At 41.2% G+C, this 13,972-nt stretch overlaps 1 protein-coding gene across 3 annotated transcripts in view; it reads left to right on the forward strand.

The window, feature by feature from the left end:
* Positions 1–7,026, forward strand: part of ZDHHC13 (zDHHC palmitoyltransferase 13) — a 47,520-nt gene extending 40,494 nt beyond the window's left edge. For all 3 annotated transcript variants that reach the window (XM_073216314.1, XM_073216312.1, XM_073216313.1), the window contains 3 exons: positions 1,766–1,923; positions 4,095–4,192; positions 6,433–7,026. In XM_073216314.1, the coding sequence (XP_073072415.1) occupies positions 1,766–1,923; positions 4,095–4,192; positions 6,433–6,571 (395 nt within the window). In that variant the 3' untranslated portion in view covers positions 6,572–7,026. The remainder of the gene's footprint in view (positions 1–1,765; positions 1,924–4,094; positions 4,193–6,432) is intronic.
* The last annotated feature ends 6,946 nt before the right edge of the window (positions 7,027–13,972 follow it).

Consider the following 13,972-nt stretch of genomic DNA (forward strand, 5'->3'; position numbering starts at 1 on the left):
GATTGCTTATTTTACATCTCTTAAAAAGGGCAGTTAACTTTTCAGTAGCAGTGTAAAAGGGCATGGGGGGTCTCATGTAGGGTGGAGCAGCATCCAGCTGTTCCAAGGTGACTGACTAAGAAGAAGCAAGAAGGATTTGGGTTAGCTCTTAAGAACTGCAAGACAATGCTTTTCAAACCTTGGATAGGTTACCTAACTGGAAAACCTATAGCACTCGTAATTGTAGTTAAATATCTATGTGAAATGATTTCTTTGTGCGCTGCTATAGGCACAGGAAGGGCTTCCGTTACCTTGTCAGCCCCTTTCTCACATGACACTGTGGGTGTCTCTGATCACTAGAGAATGTTTTTGTAGCTCCATGTTACCATCACCATCTCAAATGAATCAGTGTCAGAAAGTTGCGATCCCTGATCTCAGTTCTTGTCAAAGGCCCTCGGTAATCTTGTGCATTGGAATTTTAAAACATCTTAGATTTTGTCCTGTGGTGTAAGAAATAAGATGTTTTGACAATGCTTCTTTCTGTTTAAAGAGCTGCCCTTTTAAGGCCTGACAATAAAGCATATTCCCGGAAAAATCTTAAGCTGGCCCATGGACCAACTTGTCCCTTGGACTTGATCCTAGGGTAGAGGAGCCAGATTGTACAACACACCACTCTTGTTTCTCCCCCTTCTTTCTCTTCACCAAATATAGTCACCTTTGTTGGGTGTTTATGTCTAATGTAAGACTATATTGATAAGGCCAAAAGTAATTTTCTGTCACTTTAATTCTTTCCAAGTTGCTTTCTTGTTACATGTACTAGTTCTTCCCTTTTCTTTGTCTTTATTCTCTGGCTCTGAACCAATTTTTATATCGTTTTGTTTCTTAGGAACAGTTGTGTGTCGCATTGACTTGCAACTGTATAGACTAGCTGAACATATTTTGTTACTTTTATCCCATTTATACTCTGGCAGTATTTCTTTATACATGTGTCATTTATCATTATTTCACAAAGAAGGAAAATGAACTTGTGCCCCATTTTTCTAATGAAGCCTGTCATCCTGCCCTCTTTGTTTACCAGTAGCACTTTGGTTGCCAGAGCCCTGCTTACACCCCCCTCCTAGAGTGATCCACTTGCAGCTACTTGTGGCTCTGTACAGCCCCCATCCATTTCATCTTCTGTGAGGTCTGTTTTCAGGGTGAAGAGTGAGTAACTCAGAAAGTGTCAGCATCCTACAGGTTATAGGGAGGAAGATTTTAGATCCTTGTTAGGACATTGTTAACTGTTAGAGCTATCTAAAGATGAAAATGACTGACTTGAAACAATATGAGTTCCTTATCATTAGCCAGTACCACCTGATGAAAAGTGTATTATTAGTACATATTAAAATGTTATATTGCATAAGATAATATACACGGCCATTTGCAGTGATATCTTGAATCTTAAATCAGTCCTATGAAAAGTTTAGTTTGAGACCATGCTGTGTTATCAGCAAAACTCCCAGAAGAGAGCAGTAGAAATCCATGAGTTTTTTTTGCTTTTATTCCTTCACTGCCAGTTACCAATGCAGTGTTATCATAGCCTTGGTTATTAGGTACCATTTTTAAAATCTTTGTTCATTGAACTGGCATTTGCAAGATAAAATCTTAAAGTTGAGTTCAGATCTGTACCATCCAGTCTTACTTTCTCCCCTCCCTGAACAGAACTATAGTGATTATATCTTCCTTAAGAATGATCACAGGTTTGTTGCCTTTTTAAATAATGGATTGGTATTTTGTGAATTCACAGATTGGTCAAATCGTTGTGCCACAACATTCAGAGAAGATGGACTGTGGACCTACCTTAATCAGATTGTGGCCTGTTCACCTTGGGTTTTATACATATTCATGCTAGCAACTTTCCATTTCTCATGGTCTACATTTTTATTATTAAATCAACTCATTCAGGTATTTATTTCTCTTATAATGCCTTTGGGTAAAATTTCTAATAACCTTGTAGTAAAGGAGAAAAACTGGAATTTCAAATCAGAAGACTTAGAAGTCTAGTTCCACCTCCGTCACCTACTGCAGTTTCCTTGTTTGTAAAATGGGGATAATAATGCCTGTCTACAGTCACAGGATAGTTTAAAGGTTAGAACATTAAGTTGTTAATGTTGGCCAGAGGAGTTATCTAATCTGTATTTTACAGATAGAGATAAAGAGACGTGAATTGAATTGCTCAAGGTCACCCACTGAGTGGCGAAATCAGAACTGAAAACTTGGGTCTTCTGACAGTCCCATTCAAAAGCTTTTTCACATCATACAATTAAATTATATGGTGTGTGAAAGTGTGATATGAACTGTAAAGCATTGTGCAAATGCGAGATAATTATTTTCCTCACTTTTTCCATCCTTGTTTGTTATCCTTATTGTGCAGTGCTTAAGTATATGGAAGTGAAGAAAAAATGAAAGATACATCACAAACCAATGGACATGGTAATTGCACTTCCAGGGAAGGTCATGGCCATTAGAAAGTTCACGCTCCAGGGCAGTAGCCACCTTCAGCTTTCTACAAAGCTTCTGTCCCTTTCCAGCTGCCTTCCTTCTCTGTGAGCGTAACCTAATTCTCATTGTTGCCATGGCCTGCCTTCATGGAATGGACAACCATGATCAGTCTGAGCCCATTACTGAAAGACCTCAGATAATTAGAGCATTCCTCAATAAAAGCAAGATTATATTCTACTTTTATGGGAAAGTGCCCGGTTCTACGATAATAATATTAAAGAAAAAGAAAAACATGCTAAGGAAAGGAATTAAAGTAATAGTACTGACCAAACTGAGGTTTCTGAATGTTCATTCTATCCCTCTAACATCTACAGACTTAGGCAGTAAGAAAAGATATTAGCTTCAGTGATTATTAATATTAATTACTACCATTTATAATACCTCTATGTATGATTTATATATTCCAAAGAACTTTCCCATCTGTTTATCTAAAAACTTTTGAGGTATAGACCATGCCAAAGTAGTGTCTCCATTTTATGATGAGAAAACTGAACCCAAGAGATGGTGAGTGCCTCGATTGGTTAGAAGTAGAAGCTAAGATTTGGGACAGCAATTCTAATTCTCTTTCTTCTTTTCTGGACTCTTAGAACACGTATATGAGACTGTAATATCCTTAATTTTTAAAAGAAAAGCTAATATGTTTGTATTTTCTAAGGCAGAATAATGGACTCAAAGTTTTGGAGAGTTTTCAAATACAATAATTCATACTAAGTTGTTTTCTTGATAAACAGAGCAGTCTAGTTATTTGAAGCCTTTCATTTCCTGAGTGTTCTGGTGAGTCATGGTTTTGACTGTAGCAAGTCAAACCGAGTATACAGACTGCTGGTAAGAACCAGGGGCTTCATTCTCACACTGATCGAGGTGTCAGTCCCAGTTCTGCCACTTTCTAAGTTGTGTGACCTGGGATGAGTTACTTCATTACGTATTTTAATTAATATAATCTCAAGCTCTTAAACAATCTATTGAGGATGGTGTGATAATCTCCATTTTACAGATAAGAAACTTAATGTTTGAGTTAACTAACATCAAATGTTAGTTATGAGATAACTCAGTGAACAGTGGGGGTTTTAATTATTTCAGAGCTTCTAAGTTACCTTAATTCTTATCCTTATCCAGATTTATGGATTTAAATGTTCTTCACCTTAGATTAACTTTTTTATTTGGCCCTTTTCAAAGAGATACTTCTAAGAAGCATATGCAGATATGAGATGCTTGTACTAATATGGACTTGTATTACACTGTTCTATTCATCTAAAAGTTTATGCCGAATGTTTCAGAATCTAAACATGGCCATAAGCCATGGCTTGAATTACTAAAACAGTTACTTCACGACTCTAAGTCAGTGCACTGTGCTTTCTTGAAGGTTAATTAAAAAAAAAAAGAAAATGCCGAGTTTCTAGCTTTACACAGAAGTATCTAGTTTAGAGCTCCTGAATCTTTGCTCCCTTCAGGATCCTTGGTAAGAAGGCTAAGCGATACTGTCTTTGGGGCAGTATTGAGTACTTGCCAGTGTCCTGTGATATGTTGCAAGAGTAACAGAGCCTCAGTATAGTGGTACCAACCTTCTTTTTCAGATTGCTTTCCTCGGCTTGACCTCCTACGAGAGAACCAGTCTGCTGAAGCAGAGCAGGCATATGAAACAGGCTCTGTCCGTCAGGAGGACCCCATACAAGTAAGTGAGCTCTGTTCTGGCCACTGAGTCCTGTGGAGGATGCTAGCCTAGCCAGTGGTTTCCCAGCCTAGTGCACCGCTCATAGCCATGCTGTCCTCTAACTTGCTATTTAGTGGAGTCGAACCTCTTCTTTCTTGGAAGCCAGGAGGTAAGTGGAAAGGTCATGAGCCCCAGAGTGGTGAGGATTTGGGATTTAGTCTCCTGGACTTACCACAAATAGTAAGTGAGTTTGAAGTTTTGCCAAGATGGGGAATCTCGCTTGTCAAGCCACATGGTCACAAGGTTGCATGCTGCTGGCAGAAAGGCAGTGTGAGATAGCTGAGCATGTGACTGAGAAAGCTAGAGGAAAGGCTCTCTGTTGAAAGCGTTAGAGTGTGAGCTTTGCCAAAATTTTCAACCTGGCTATCTCTCACCAGTGATTCTTTTATCCCTGTGTTTAATGTGCTCACCTGTGTCAGGGAGAAGCTAGTTTTTCAGGTTTGGGACGTGTTCACTCCAGAGCATTGGGTGTAGAAAACCTGTTCTCAGTTGAAAATGAGAGAGCTTGTAGGAAAGCTGTCACCTTACGGTATGAATGATCAGGCTTTGAAGCTTATCTCCCTGTCACACAGATTGGGGTCTTGGAAGCTGGGAGTGCCACAGAGGTCACCCAGAGCCTCCTGGGGATTTCAGTGCTTGCTGCATGTCACATGAGCAGTCTATTTTAAAGCACGCTTGTGGTACAAGATGAAACTGTTAGGCTGTTAGACAAGGAAATCAGAGCCTGAGATAGGACGATGATGTGTATTTAGAGAGAAGAGAAATGGACTTAATTGGGAAGAGGTGACTGAAGTGATGGGGAGTGGACGGTGGTGTTAAGCTTGTGATGATTGGTTCAGACTGGCAAGGATAATAAAGTCCCTTTCTCAGTGGCTTAGCCAGAGGAATAAATATTTACTCCCCTGAAGTATGGAAGCCTTTGGGATGTAGGTGGGTTTTTAAGCTGGTTCTTGGAAGATATGGGGTGGGGAACTATGACAAAGGAAGGGAGGGCATTTTAAGCCATGGAGAAGAGTCTGAATAGAGGGTCAGAGGTGAGAGAGCTGTTTGACAGTGGCTGAGTAATGACAGCGTCACTGGAGAAACTAACAGTAAAGCCTTAGTGCTGTTTTCAATCTGGCTTCCAAAATCCTGCCAAAATCAAAGACTGTCTTGTTTGTCCTACTTTCACTCACCAGCTAGCTCTGGATCTGGGTGCTATAAATCTCCAGCGTGTCTCTACAGTTCCACTCTGTCCATTCCATGTAGTCAGCCCCACTTCCTAGGAGAGGCAATGGTACTTTTCTGACCCTCTCACTCAACAGCAGCAGCGGCACAGTTATCCTCACGCACAGATGTGTCTTGATGAGTATAGAGGGTTGGGTCAGGTGCTTGAAAGATAGGGCAAATGCATAAAAATAAACATTCCTCATAACAGGAACAGATAGTATTCAGGAATTGAGTGGAGAAAAAATGTTGCTGATATTTTAGTGAGGAAGGCTCTAAAGTGGAGTGGACCTTGACTGGGACCTTAGAACTGGTAGGACTTAAAAGGATAAGGGGGTAACCCCAGGTGAGGGTAGAAGAAAGGCCTGTGCAGTTATGATCATAGCAGGAGGTTTATGAAAGATGAGTTTGGGGAGCTAACATCTGAGGAGTCAAAGGTGAGGGATTTGGATTTGGCTTGAAATTTGGAATTTTGATTTCACTCCTCTGGGTAGAGGAGTGTCTTCAAAGAGTTTTGATAAGGGTTTTGGATGACAGTCTCTAACATGAAAGATTAATGGGAAAGGCCTGAGACAGGGACATCATTTAGACAGCTACTTAGAAAGTTTCAGAAAAAGCCTATCTTGTTGATTGCACAGTTTTTGGCCTGTCTGGCCTTTGAGCTAATAAAAATCTGAATTAGGGCAGTAGGACCGGAAAGAAAGAAACGTGTTGCTGGCAGTGGCCATTCCAGTGAGTGGGGGACCCAAAATGAAATTAAGTTGCTGGGCAGAAGCCAGGGAACTCAAAATAGGGACTCAGATCCAGAAATGGAACTGGACTTCAGTTTTAAGGTCCCATAAGCTCAAGAACTGTCTGATTCACCTCTGGATTACTTAGGGTCTTTGAAGGACTTTGTATATTGTCAGTTCTCAGTGCATGTTTATTGTTTGAATGGATGTTTGTTGAGAGGTAAACGGGAAGTGTAGTAAGACGTGTTCCCTTCCTTCTTGCAGCCTTGGGTTCTCACAGAACCTCGCAGATTTCTTTCACTGTGGCTGCTTTGGCTTGGTGAAGCCCTGTGCAGTGGATTGGACGTCACAATACACCATGGTCTTTCACCCAGCTAGGGAGAAAGTCCTTCGCTCAGTATGAAGAAAAGCAATCCCAAACTCTCCCCCTGATGTGTTTATGTTTATGTTGATGCCCTATGGTCTGCAAATAAAGTGAAGATTTATTAGAGTTCACCTAAGCCCAAAGGAAAACACAGGTTGGTAAAAACAGTTCTTGATAAAGGCATTAGCCTTCTTTAGATTTAGCAAGATGGACTGTTCCTGAACAATCTTGGCAGACATGTAAAAAAACCTTTTATATTTTTCACTAGAAAGTGCAGGTTACTTTTTTTTGGAGATAATATCCACTAATTTTGGCCAAAATGTGTTATTTTCAGATACTTTGTTGTTTGTTTCCAAACAATACATACTGTTCTTTAAACTTGTAATTTTTGGTAAATTATTTGTCTTTGTTTTATCTATACATATGTAAAAAATATTTAAATAGATGTACCTGTTTTGCTTTCACATTTAATAAAAATCTTTTTTTGTAGTTGAGACTTTGTCTCTGATAATTAACACTTACAGAGTCTTCGATTGACTTAGATATAGGACATAAAGAAACTGATGAACAATTCCAGGAATGAGTTGAGTTCACTGTTCACACCAGTAAGGAAGACTTAAAAATTACATAGGAAGTCTTAAAAATTACTCTTTATATTGTACCCTTGAAATACTAGACTGGTATGATTGTAATTGCATTATTTCCTGTTCTGGAGGAAATACTAATTCAGCTTTAAGTCTTGGTATTTTACATAAATGCCCCCGTGGATGGCACCTTGCTGCTGAAAACCCCTCCTTGAGAATCCCATTGCTCTTGTGGTAAAAGCCAAAATTCTCATTGTGACCTACAAGGCCCTGAATAATATAACCTTATTTTGTTCACCAGTCTCATTCTGGACCACACTTTGTACTCTAACACTGACCTGTCCATTCCTCAAGGATCCCTTCTCTTCTCTTCTACAGAGCCTTTGCAGATAAGGAAACTAAAGAAGTTTGTATCCTGTCCGAGATAACATAGACACTGAGTGGGGTAGCCACTCCAGAGTCCCAGTCACCTAAGGACTTTTTCAAGTTACATCCTCTCTCCCTTCTTTCTTACTAACCCCTACCAAGTAAATACTCTCAAATTGTTGTCCTAAACCATTTAGATCAGAATCACAGGGATGGGGTAGGGACTGGGCTCACTTGTGTAAAATTCAAATTCCCCACTTTATACCTTCTAAGCCACTGTATTCCAGCACTTTTAATTGGTATGTAACATGGAAAGCACATTTCATTCATGTTTAAATTATTCCACAAATATCTGCTGAGCACCATGTTAGGTCTTACAGGCCATGAAATGTTTAGCTGGATATTACTAATCATGGAGCTTGCAGTCTAGAGGGAAAGCTAAGATAAATGAAACTATACTGTAATGTAGAAAATATTTTAAATGCCATAAGGAGGAGTACAAATAAAATTTTGTTGGACTTCAGCAGTTGGAGAGAGCCTCCATAGGTGTGATCAAGGAAGTGTTTATGGACACCAGGGCATTAGAAAGGTAGTTCAATGATATTTAGTTTGGGAAATATGGAATTGGAAGTAAAGGGTATTCTGGAGGAGAAACTCTAGAGTAAAGACAGTGGGAAGGTCTGTAGTATAGCCAGACCATGACAGGCTGGGTCTATATTACGTTTGAAGTGCAGAGTTAGGTTAATAATTTGGAAAGGGGAATTGTGGCCAGATTACCAGGGGCCTTAAATGTTCAGCTAACGGGCTGTTAAATTAAAGTGAGCAACAAGGAGCTATTTCTTTATTCTCTTATCAGTAAAAGTCCTTAAAAAGGTTAAGTATAGTCAGTATCTCCAATTCCTCTCTTCCCATCCTTCTTTTAACCCCACGGCCATTAGGTGTTCACCCCCTGCACTCCACAGAAACTGTCTTGTCAGCCACCTGTCCAGCTGCTCTTTCCCATCCCTCCCGTGGTGCTGAATTCAGTGGTCACCTTCGAGTCCTCACCCTGTAGAACCTACCAGCAGCATTTGGCATTGATCACTCCCTCTTGCTTATTATTCTTGCCTCTCGGTCCCCAGGAGACAGCATGCTTGGGTATCTTCCTGATGGCGCCCGTTACTTTTGAGAGCCTGAAGTCTCCTTTGCCTTTTTTCCACCCCTACCATGTACTGTTGGAATGCCTCAGGGGCCAGTTCTTGATTTCCTTGCTCCTTATCTAAATTCATTTCCTCTTCCTTGATAATCTCATCTAATTGTGTGCCTGCATATACCATCTGTATGCCAAAACACCCCAGATTTTTAGCTCCCATTTAGACTTCCTTCTCTAACTCCAGACTGTACTTGACATATCCCATTAAATGTCTAATAGACATCATGAACAACAGGTCCAAAATTGAAATCGAACTTCTAATTTCCACTCTATCCTCACCCACACAAATAAAAGACTTAAAAAATTAAGTAAAATATAATACATTTAAAAACAAAAAGTAAACATCCCTGTCCTCTACCCTCAGTCTTCCCCCATCAGTTGATCAGAAACTCCATCCTTTCAAATACTTAGGTCAAAACCTTAGAATCTTTTCTTGATAGCTCCCTTTTCCTCATAATACTCCAGACTCATCTCTGAGAAATCTTAGGGGCTCTATCTTCAAAATACATCCAGGGTTGAATGCTCCTGGCCACCACTGCTGCTGTAGTTTCAAGTTACCCGCTCCTTGCCCGGGTGACTACAGCCCTCTTATTTAGTCTCCTTGCTGCCATCCTCACACTGCAAGCAGCTGCAGTGATCCTTGTAAAAGACAAATCGAATCATATCCCTCCTCTGCTCGGAACCCTCTGATGGCTCTTCATTTCACCAGAGGGAGATCCGAAGCCCAGACTGGTCTGCAGGGCCCTCTGGGATCAGACTACTTCGCTTTCCCTCCTGCTGGTCCCCACACACCCACCGGGCATGCTTCTGCCTCAGGCCACCCCCTGCCTGTTCTCTCTGCCTAGAATGCTCCTCCCACAGATACCAAGAGAGGGAAGTGCTTTTCTCCAAGCTTTTTTCCAGATGTCAATTTATTGAGACCTGTGCTCGCCAACATTTTGAAAGTTGTAACATCCTTTTCTTGGCACTCTTCCTCCTCTTTACCTGACACTACATTTTTTTCCCATACCACTTACTGCCTTCAACATACTATATGATTGACTATGTCTCTCTTCCCACCCCATTAGAATATAAAGTCCATGAAGGATCTTTATTTTGTTCACTGATGTATCCCAAGCTTGTAGAATATTGCCTGGCTCATAGTGTATGTTTAATAAATATCTGAATTAATCAGGTGAATAAGTTTGTTGAATGAATTGAAGGGTTTTTAAGCAGGATGTGATGTTGAGACAGGGACTGTGGGTGTAGTCAGAGTAGGGTGAGGGCCTCCTGGAAAAGCAGGGCGGAATATTTATAGTCAGAGCAATGTAACAATGGGCAAAGAAGTCCCTACTGAAACTCTGTGCTAAGCACTATGCAAAGTCAAGGTCACACTAATTCTCTAGGGAAAGATACCAGACTAAGAATATAGACATCTTCAGTGAGATCAGTTAAAAGTCAAAAGGCCAGGAGCAACTTGGCCTGGAATGTTTGAGTGTTCTGCAAGGGTATCTCAGCATAACCCCTGACTTCACTGTAAAGAGCCCTAGCAGACAGACAAAAGCCAGCCCACCTTGAGGGCAGGGCAGGTGATGCAAGTCCACACCCCTAAGTTTTTTTTCATGTTCTCGAAAAATCCTCAACTGCCTATAAAACCCGTAGACAACGCACCACTACAGGCTCTCTTGTCCCCTCCTGGCATAAGCCAGGAGCTCTTTACTCTCACTTTATCTCTAAATAAAAGCCTGTACCTTGCTCTCCTACCTTGAGTGTTTGTGAAGCTTATTCTTTGGCTCCGCAAACAAGAACCCCAGCATCAAATGATCAGAGCTGTGTTTGAAGACTGAATCTCCACGGGAACGCAGGAGTTCTTCACGTTACATCCTCTTCCATTCTCACCAGCCCATCAAGTAAGTATCAAATTATGGCCCATAGACCATTTACCTCAGAATGACAGGCTGGAAGTGGGGACTGGGGGTGGTGTCCAGGGGCCACTTGTTTAAAATTCAAATTCCTTTTCTCAGACCTTCCAAATCAGTCTCTGAGAGTGAGTCCTGGAATCTCATTGTTCATCAGGTCCCCCAGATAATTCTTACATATACATGCTACAGTTTGTGAATCTTAAGGTATCTTTTTTTTTTTTGATATCATTAATCTACAATTACATGAAGAACATTATGTTTACTAGGCTTCCCCCATCACCAAGTCCTCCCCACATACCCCGTTACAGTCACTGTCCATCAGTGTAGTAAGATGCTATAGAATCACTACTTGTCTTCTCTGTGTTGCACAGCCCTCCCCATGACCCCCCCACATTACACATGCTAATTGTAATGCCCCCTTTCATTTTCCCCGCCCTTATCCCTCTCTTCCCACCCATCCTCCCCATTCCCTTTCCCTTTGGTAACTATTAGTCCATTCTTGGGTTCTGTGATTCTGCTTCTGTTTTGTTCCTTCAGTTTTTCTTTGTTCTTATACTCCACATATGAGTGAAATCATTTGGTACTTGTCTTTCTCCGCCTGGCTTATTTCAATGAGCATAAATAATACCCTTTAGCTCCATGCATGTTGTTGCAAATGGTAGGATTTGTTTTCTTCTTATGGCTGAATAATACTCCATTGTATATATGTACCACATCTTCTTTATCCATTCATCTACTGATGGACACTTAGGTTGCTTCCATTTCTTGGCTATTGTAAATAGTGCTGCGATAAACATAGGGGTGCATCTTTCTTTTTCAAACTGGGTTGCTCTGTTCTTCGGGTAAATTCCTAGAAGTGGAATTCCTGGGTCAAATGGTATTTCTATTTTGAGGTTTTTGAGGAAGCTCCATATTGCTTTCCACAATGGTTGAACTAATTTACATTCCCACCAGCAGTGTAGGAGGGTTCCCCTTTCTCTACAACCTCGCCATCATTTGTTGTTGTTTGTTTTTTGGATGGTGGCGATTCTTACTGGTGTGAGGTGATAATCTCATTGTGGTTTTAATTTGCGTTTCTCTGATGATTAGCAATGTGGAGCATCATTTCATGTGTCGTTGGCCATCTGAATTTCTTCTTTGGAGAAGTGTCTGTTCAGCTCCTCTGCCCATTTTTTAATTGGATTATTTGCTTTTTGTTTGTTGAGGTGTGTGAGCTCTTTATATATTTTGGATGTCAACCCTTTATCCGATCTGTCATTTATGAACATATTCTCCCATACTGTAGGATGCCTTTTTGTTCTGTTGATGGCGTCCTTTGCTGTACAGAAGCTTTTCAGCCTGATACAGTCCCGCTTGTTCATTTTTGCTTTTGTTTCCCTTGCCCGGGGAGAGATATGTTCATGAAGAAGTCGCTCATGTTTATGTCCAAGAGATTTTTGCCTATGTTTTTTTCTAAGAGTTTTATGGTTTTATGTACTTAAGGTATCTTAACCCCACCATTCTATTTTGGCTTTTTCCTCAAGTACACATTGGAGTTTGGAAATCAGTGTTTTATAGCTGGGGACTCTGGCTTTGAATCCTGGGTCCACCAATTATAAGCTACTTTTATTTCTTTGAGCAAATGTCTTAACCTTTCTAGTACCTCAGTTTACTCATTTGTAATATGTGGATAATAATAGTATACACCTTCAAATATTATGAGGATTAAATGTGTTAGTACATATGACGTGTTTAGAATTATTCTTTACACGTAAGTGCTCAATAAATGCTGACTATTCAGAAACCTTTGGAAAATGGACTCCTGAGAGAGGAGAGAGAAGCCAGAGGGAGGGAAAGTGCCAAATCTAACACTTCCTTTGTTGTATATGCTAGGGCTAGAATTCTCAGAACTACAACTTCTTGTCAGATGACTTTCTATTAAGCTTTGCCAGTGGCCTGGAAGGAGAAGGGGATTCTACTTGCTGTTTGTAGCTCTCAGTGTTCCTACAGCAGCCCTCACCATGATGGAGATAGTTGGAATCTGTAGGCTGGAGGAAGGAAAAACAAGGACATGCAAACAGAACAGAGAGATGCCATACGGGGAGAACAGACCAGACCCCAAGGTCCATGCCTTATATGGAAAGGGGACAGCCCTTCCTGAATTCCATCCTTCTGATGTGCCAGCTAAGACCCGGATGTCAGCCTCCTCCCTCTTGGAAGGAAAAAAGTTTCTAGTTGTCTATTATGTCACCTTTAGCCAATCATACCTCTCCACGCCCCCTAGGATAGCTTGCCCACTCCTCCCCCTCCTAATCCCTTATAAGCCCCCAACTCCCTGACCGGGTGTGACTTCCCTGGCCTGTAGTACCCAGACCGCAGAACATCACCTGGGAGTGGTATTCAAATAAACTACCTGGCCCTTTGTTGCCTCTCTTCGCCTGCTTATTTCAGCTAAAATTTATCTTACAGAATCAGTGTCTAGCTTCTCTCCTGCATTCCCCAAACCAGATCCATTGTGTTCCCTTAGAAGCACCAGCAGCAGCCCTCTGCTCCCAGGTCTGACTCCTAGCCCCTAGGAGACCTCTCCTCGAGGCATCTAAATGCAGATATCCCCCATCTCATCTCTTTGTTTCCCTAGCCCCAGCGTGATAGCTGCTTTCTGCAGTTACCTTCTCTGTGTGAAGTCAGTGTGTTGTTCTTTACCTTTCCAAAAATATTAGTGCTTTTTTAGTCAATTATCTCTATTATTTTCTCTGTTAAAAAGAAACAAGTGGTTTTTGTTTTTCTGATTGGACCCTGGCAGATATATGTTAGAGGGAAGTTTTAATAATGCTTTCGGCAAGAAGTATTGAAGGCACAGAAGGGATCTGCAAGTCCAGATTACTGATGAATGTAGGGGGAAAAGAAGGGACAAAGATGACTGAAGTGTTGAACCCACTGAATCAGAGGGTGGTGATGCTGTTCTGAGAAGTAAGGAAAAGGGTGTGGAGAGACAAGATGATGAGTTTGGTGTCTGGGACCTACTGAGTTTGAGGTACTTGCAGGCTGTCCCGTGGAAAAGCCTGGAGGGCTGCTGGAAAGAGGCCAGGGCATGGATAGGAGTCTTGTGCACAGGTGGCTGAGAAGGTCACAGAAGAGAGATAGAAGAAATGAAATGGAAATGAAAAGGAGAGCTGCCCTCCTGAAGTGGGAAGATCAATGCTAAAGAGACACCAAAGATGATAAGCAATGCCAACCCAAAAAGGTATGAGGGTGGAGCAGGCAGGAACATGGCCTTGTGCAATATGGATTTAGGGAGCTGGAGAAGGATAATCAAGGGAGTAGAATGTCACAGAGTTCAGGGAGAATGAATCATTTCAGAGAGGAGGAGGAGTCACTCATCAGGAGCTAAGGAGAGGTCAGAAGAACAACTGAGGGA

Source organism: Manis javanica, chromosome 11 (assembly GCF_040802235.1).
Source record: "Manis javanica isolate MJ-LG chromosome 11, MJ_LKY, whole genome shotgun sequence".
Classification (NCBI taxonomy): Eukaryota; Metazoa; Chordata; class Mammalia; order Pholidota; family Manidae; genus Manis; species Manis javanica.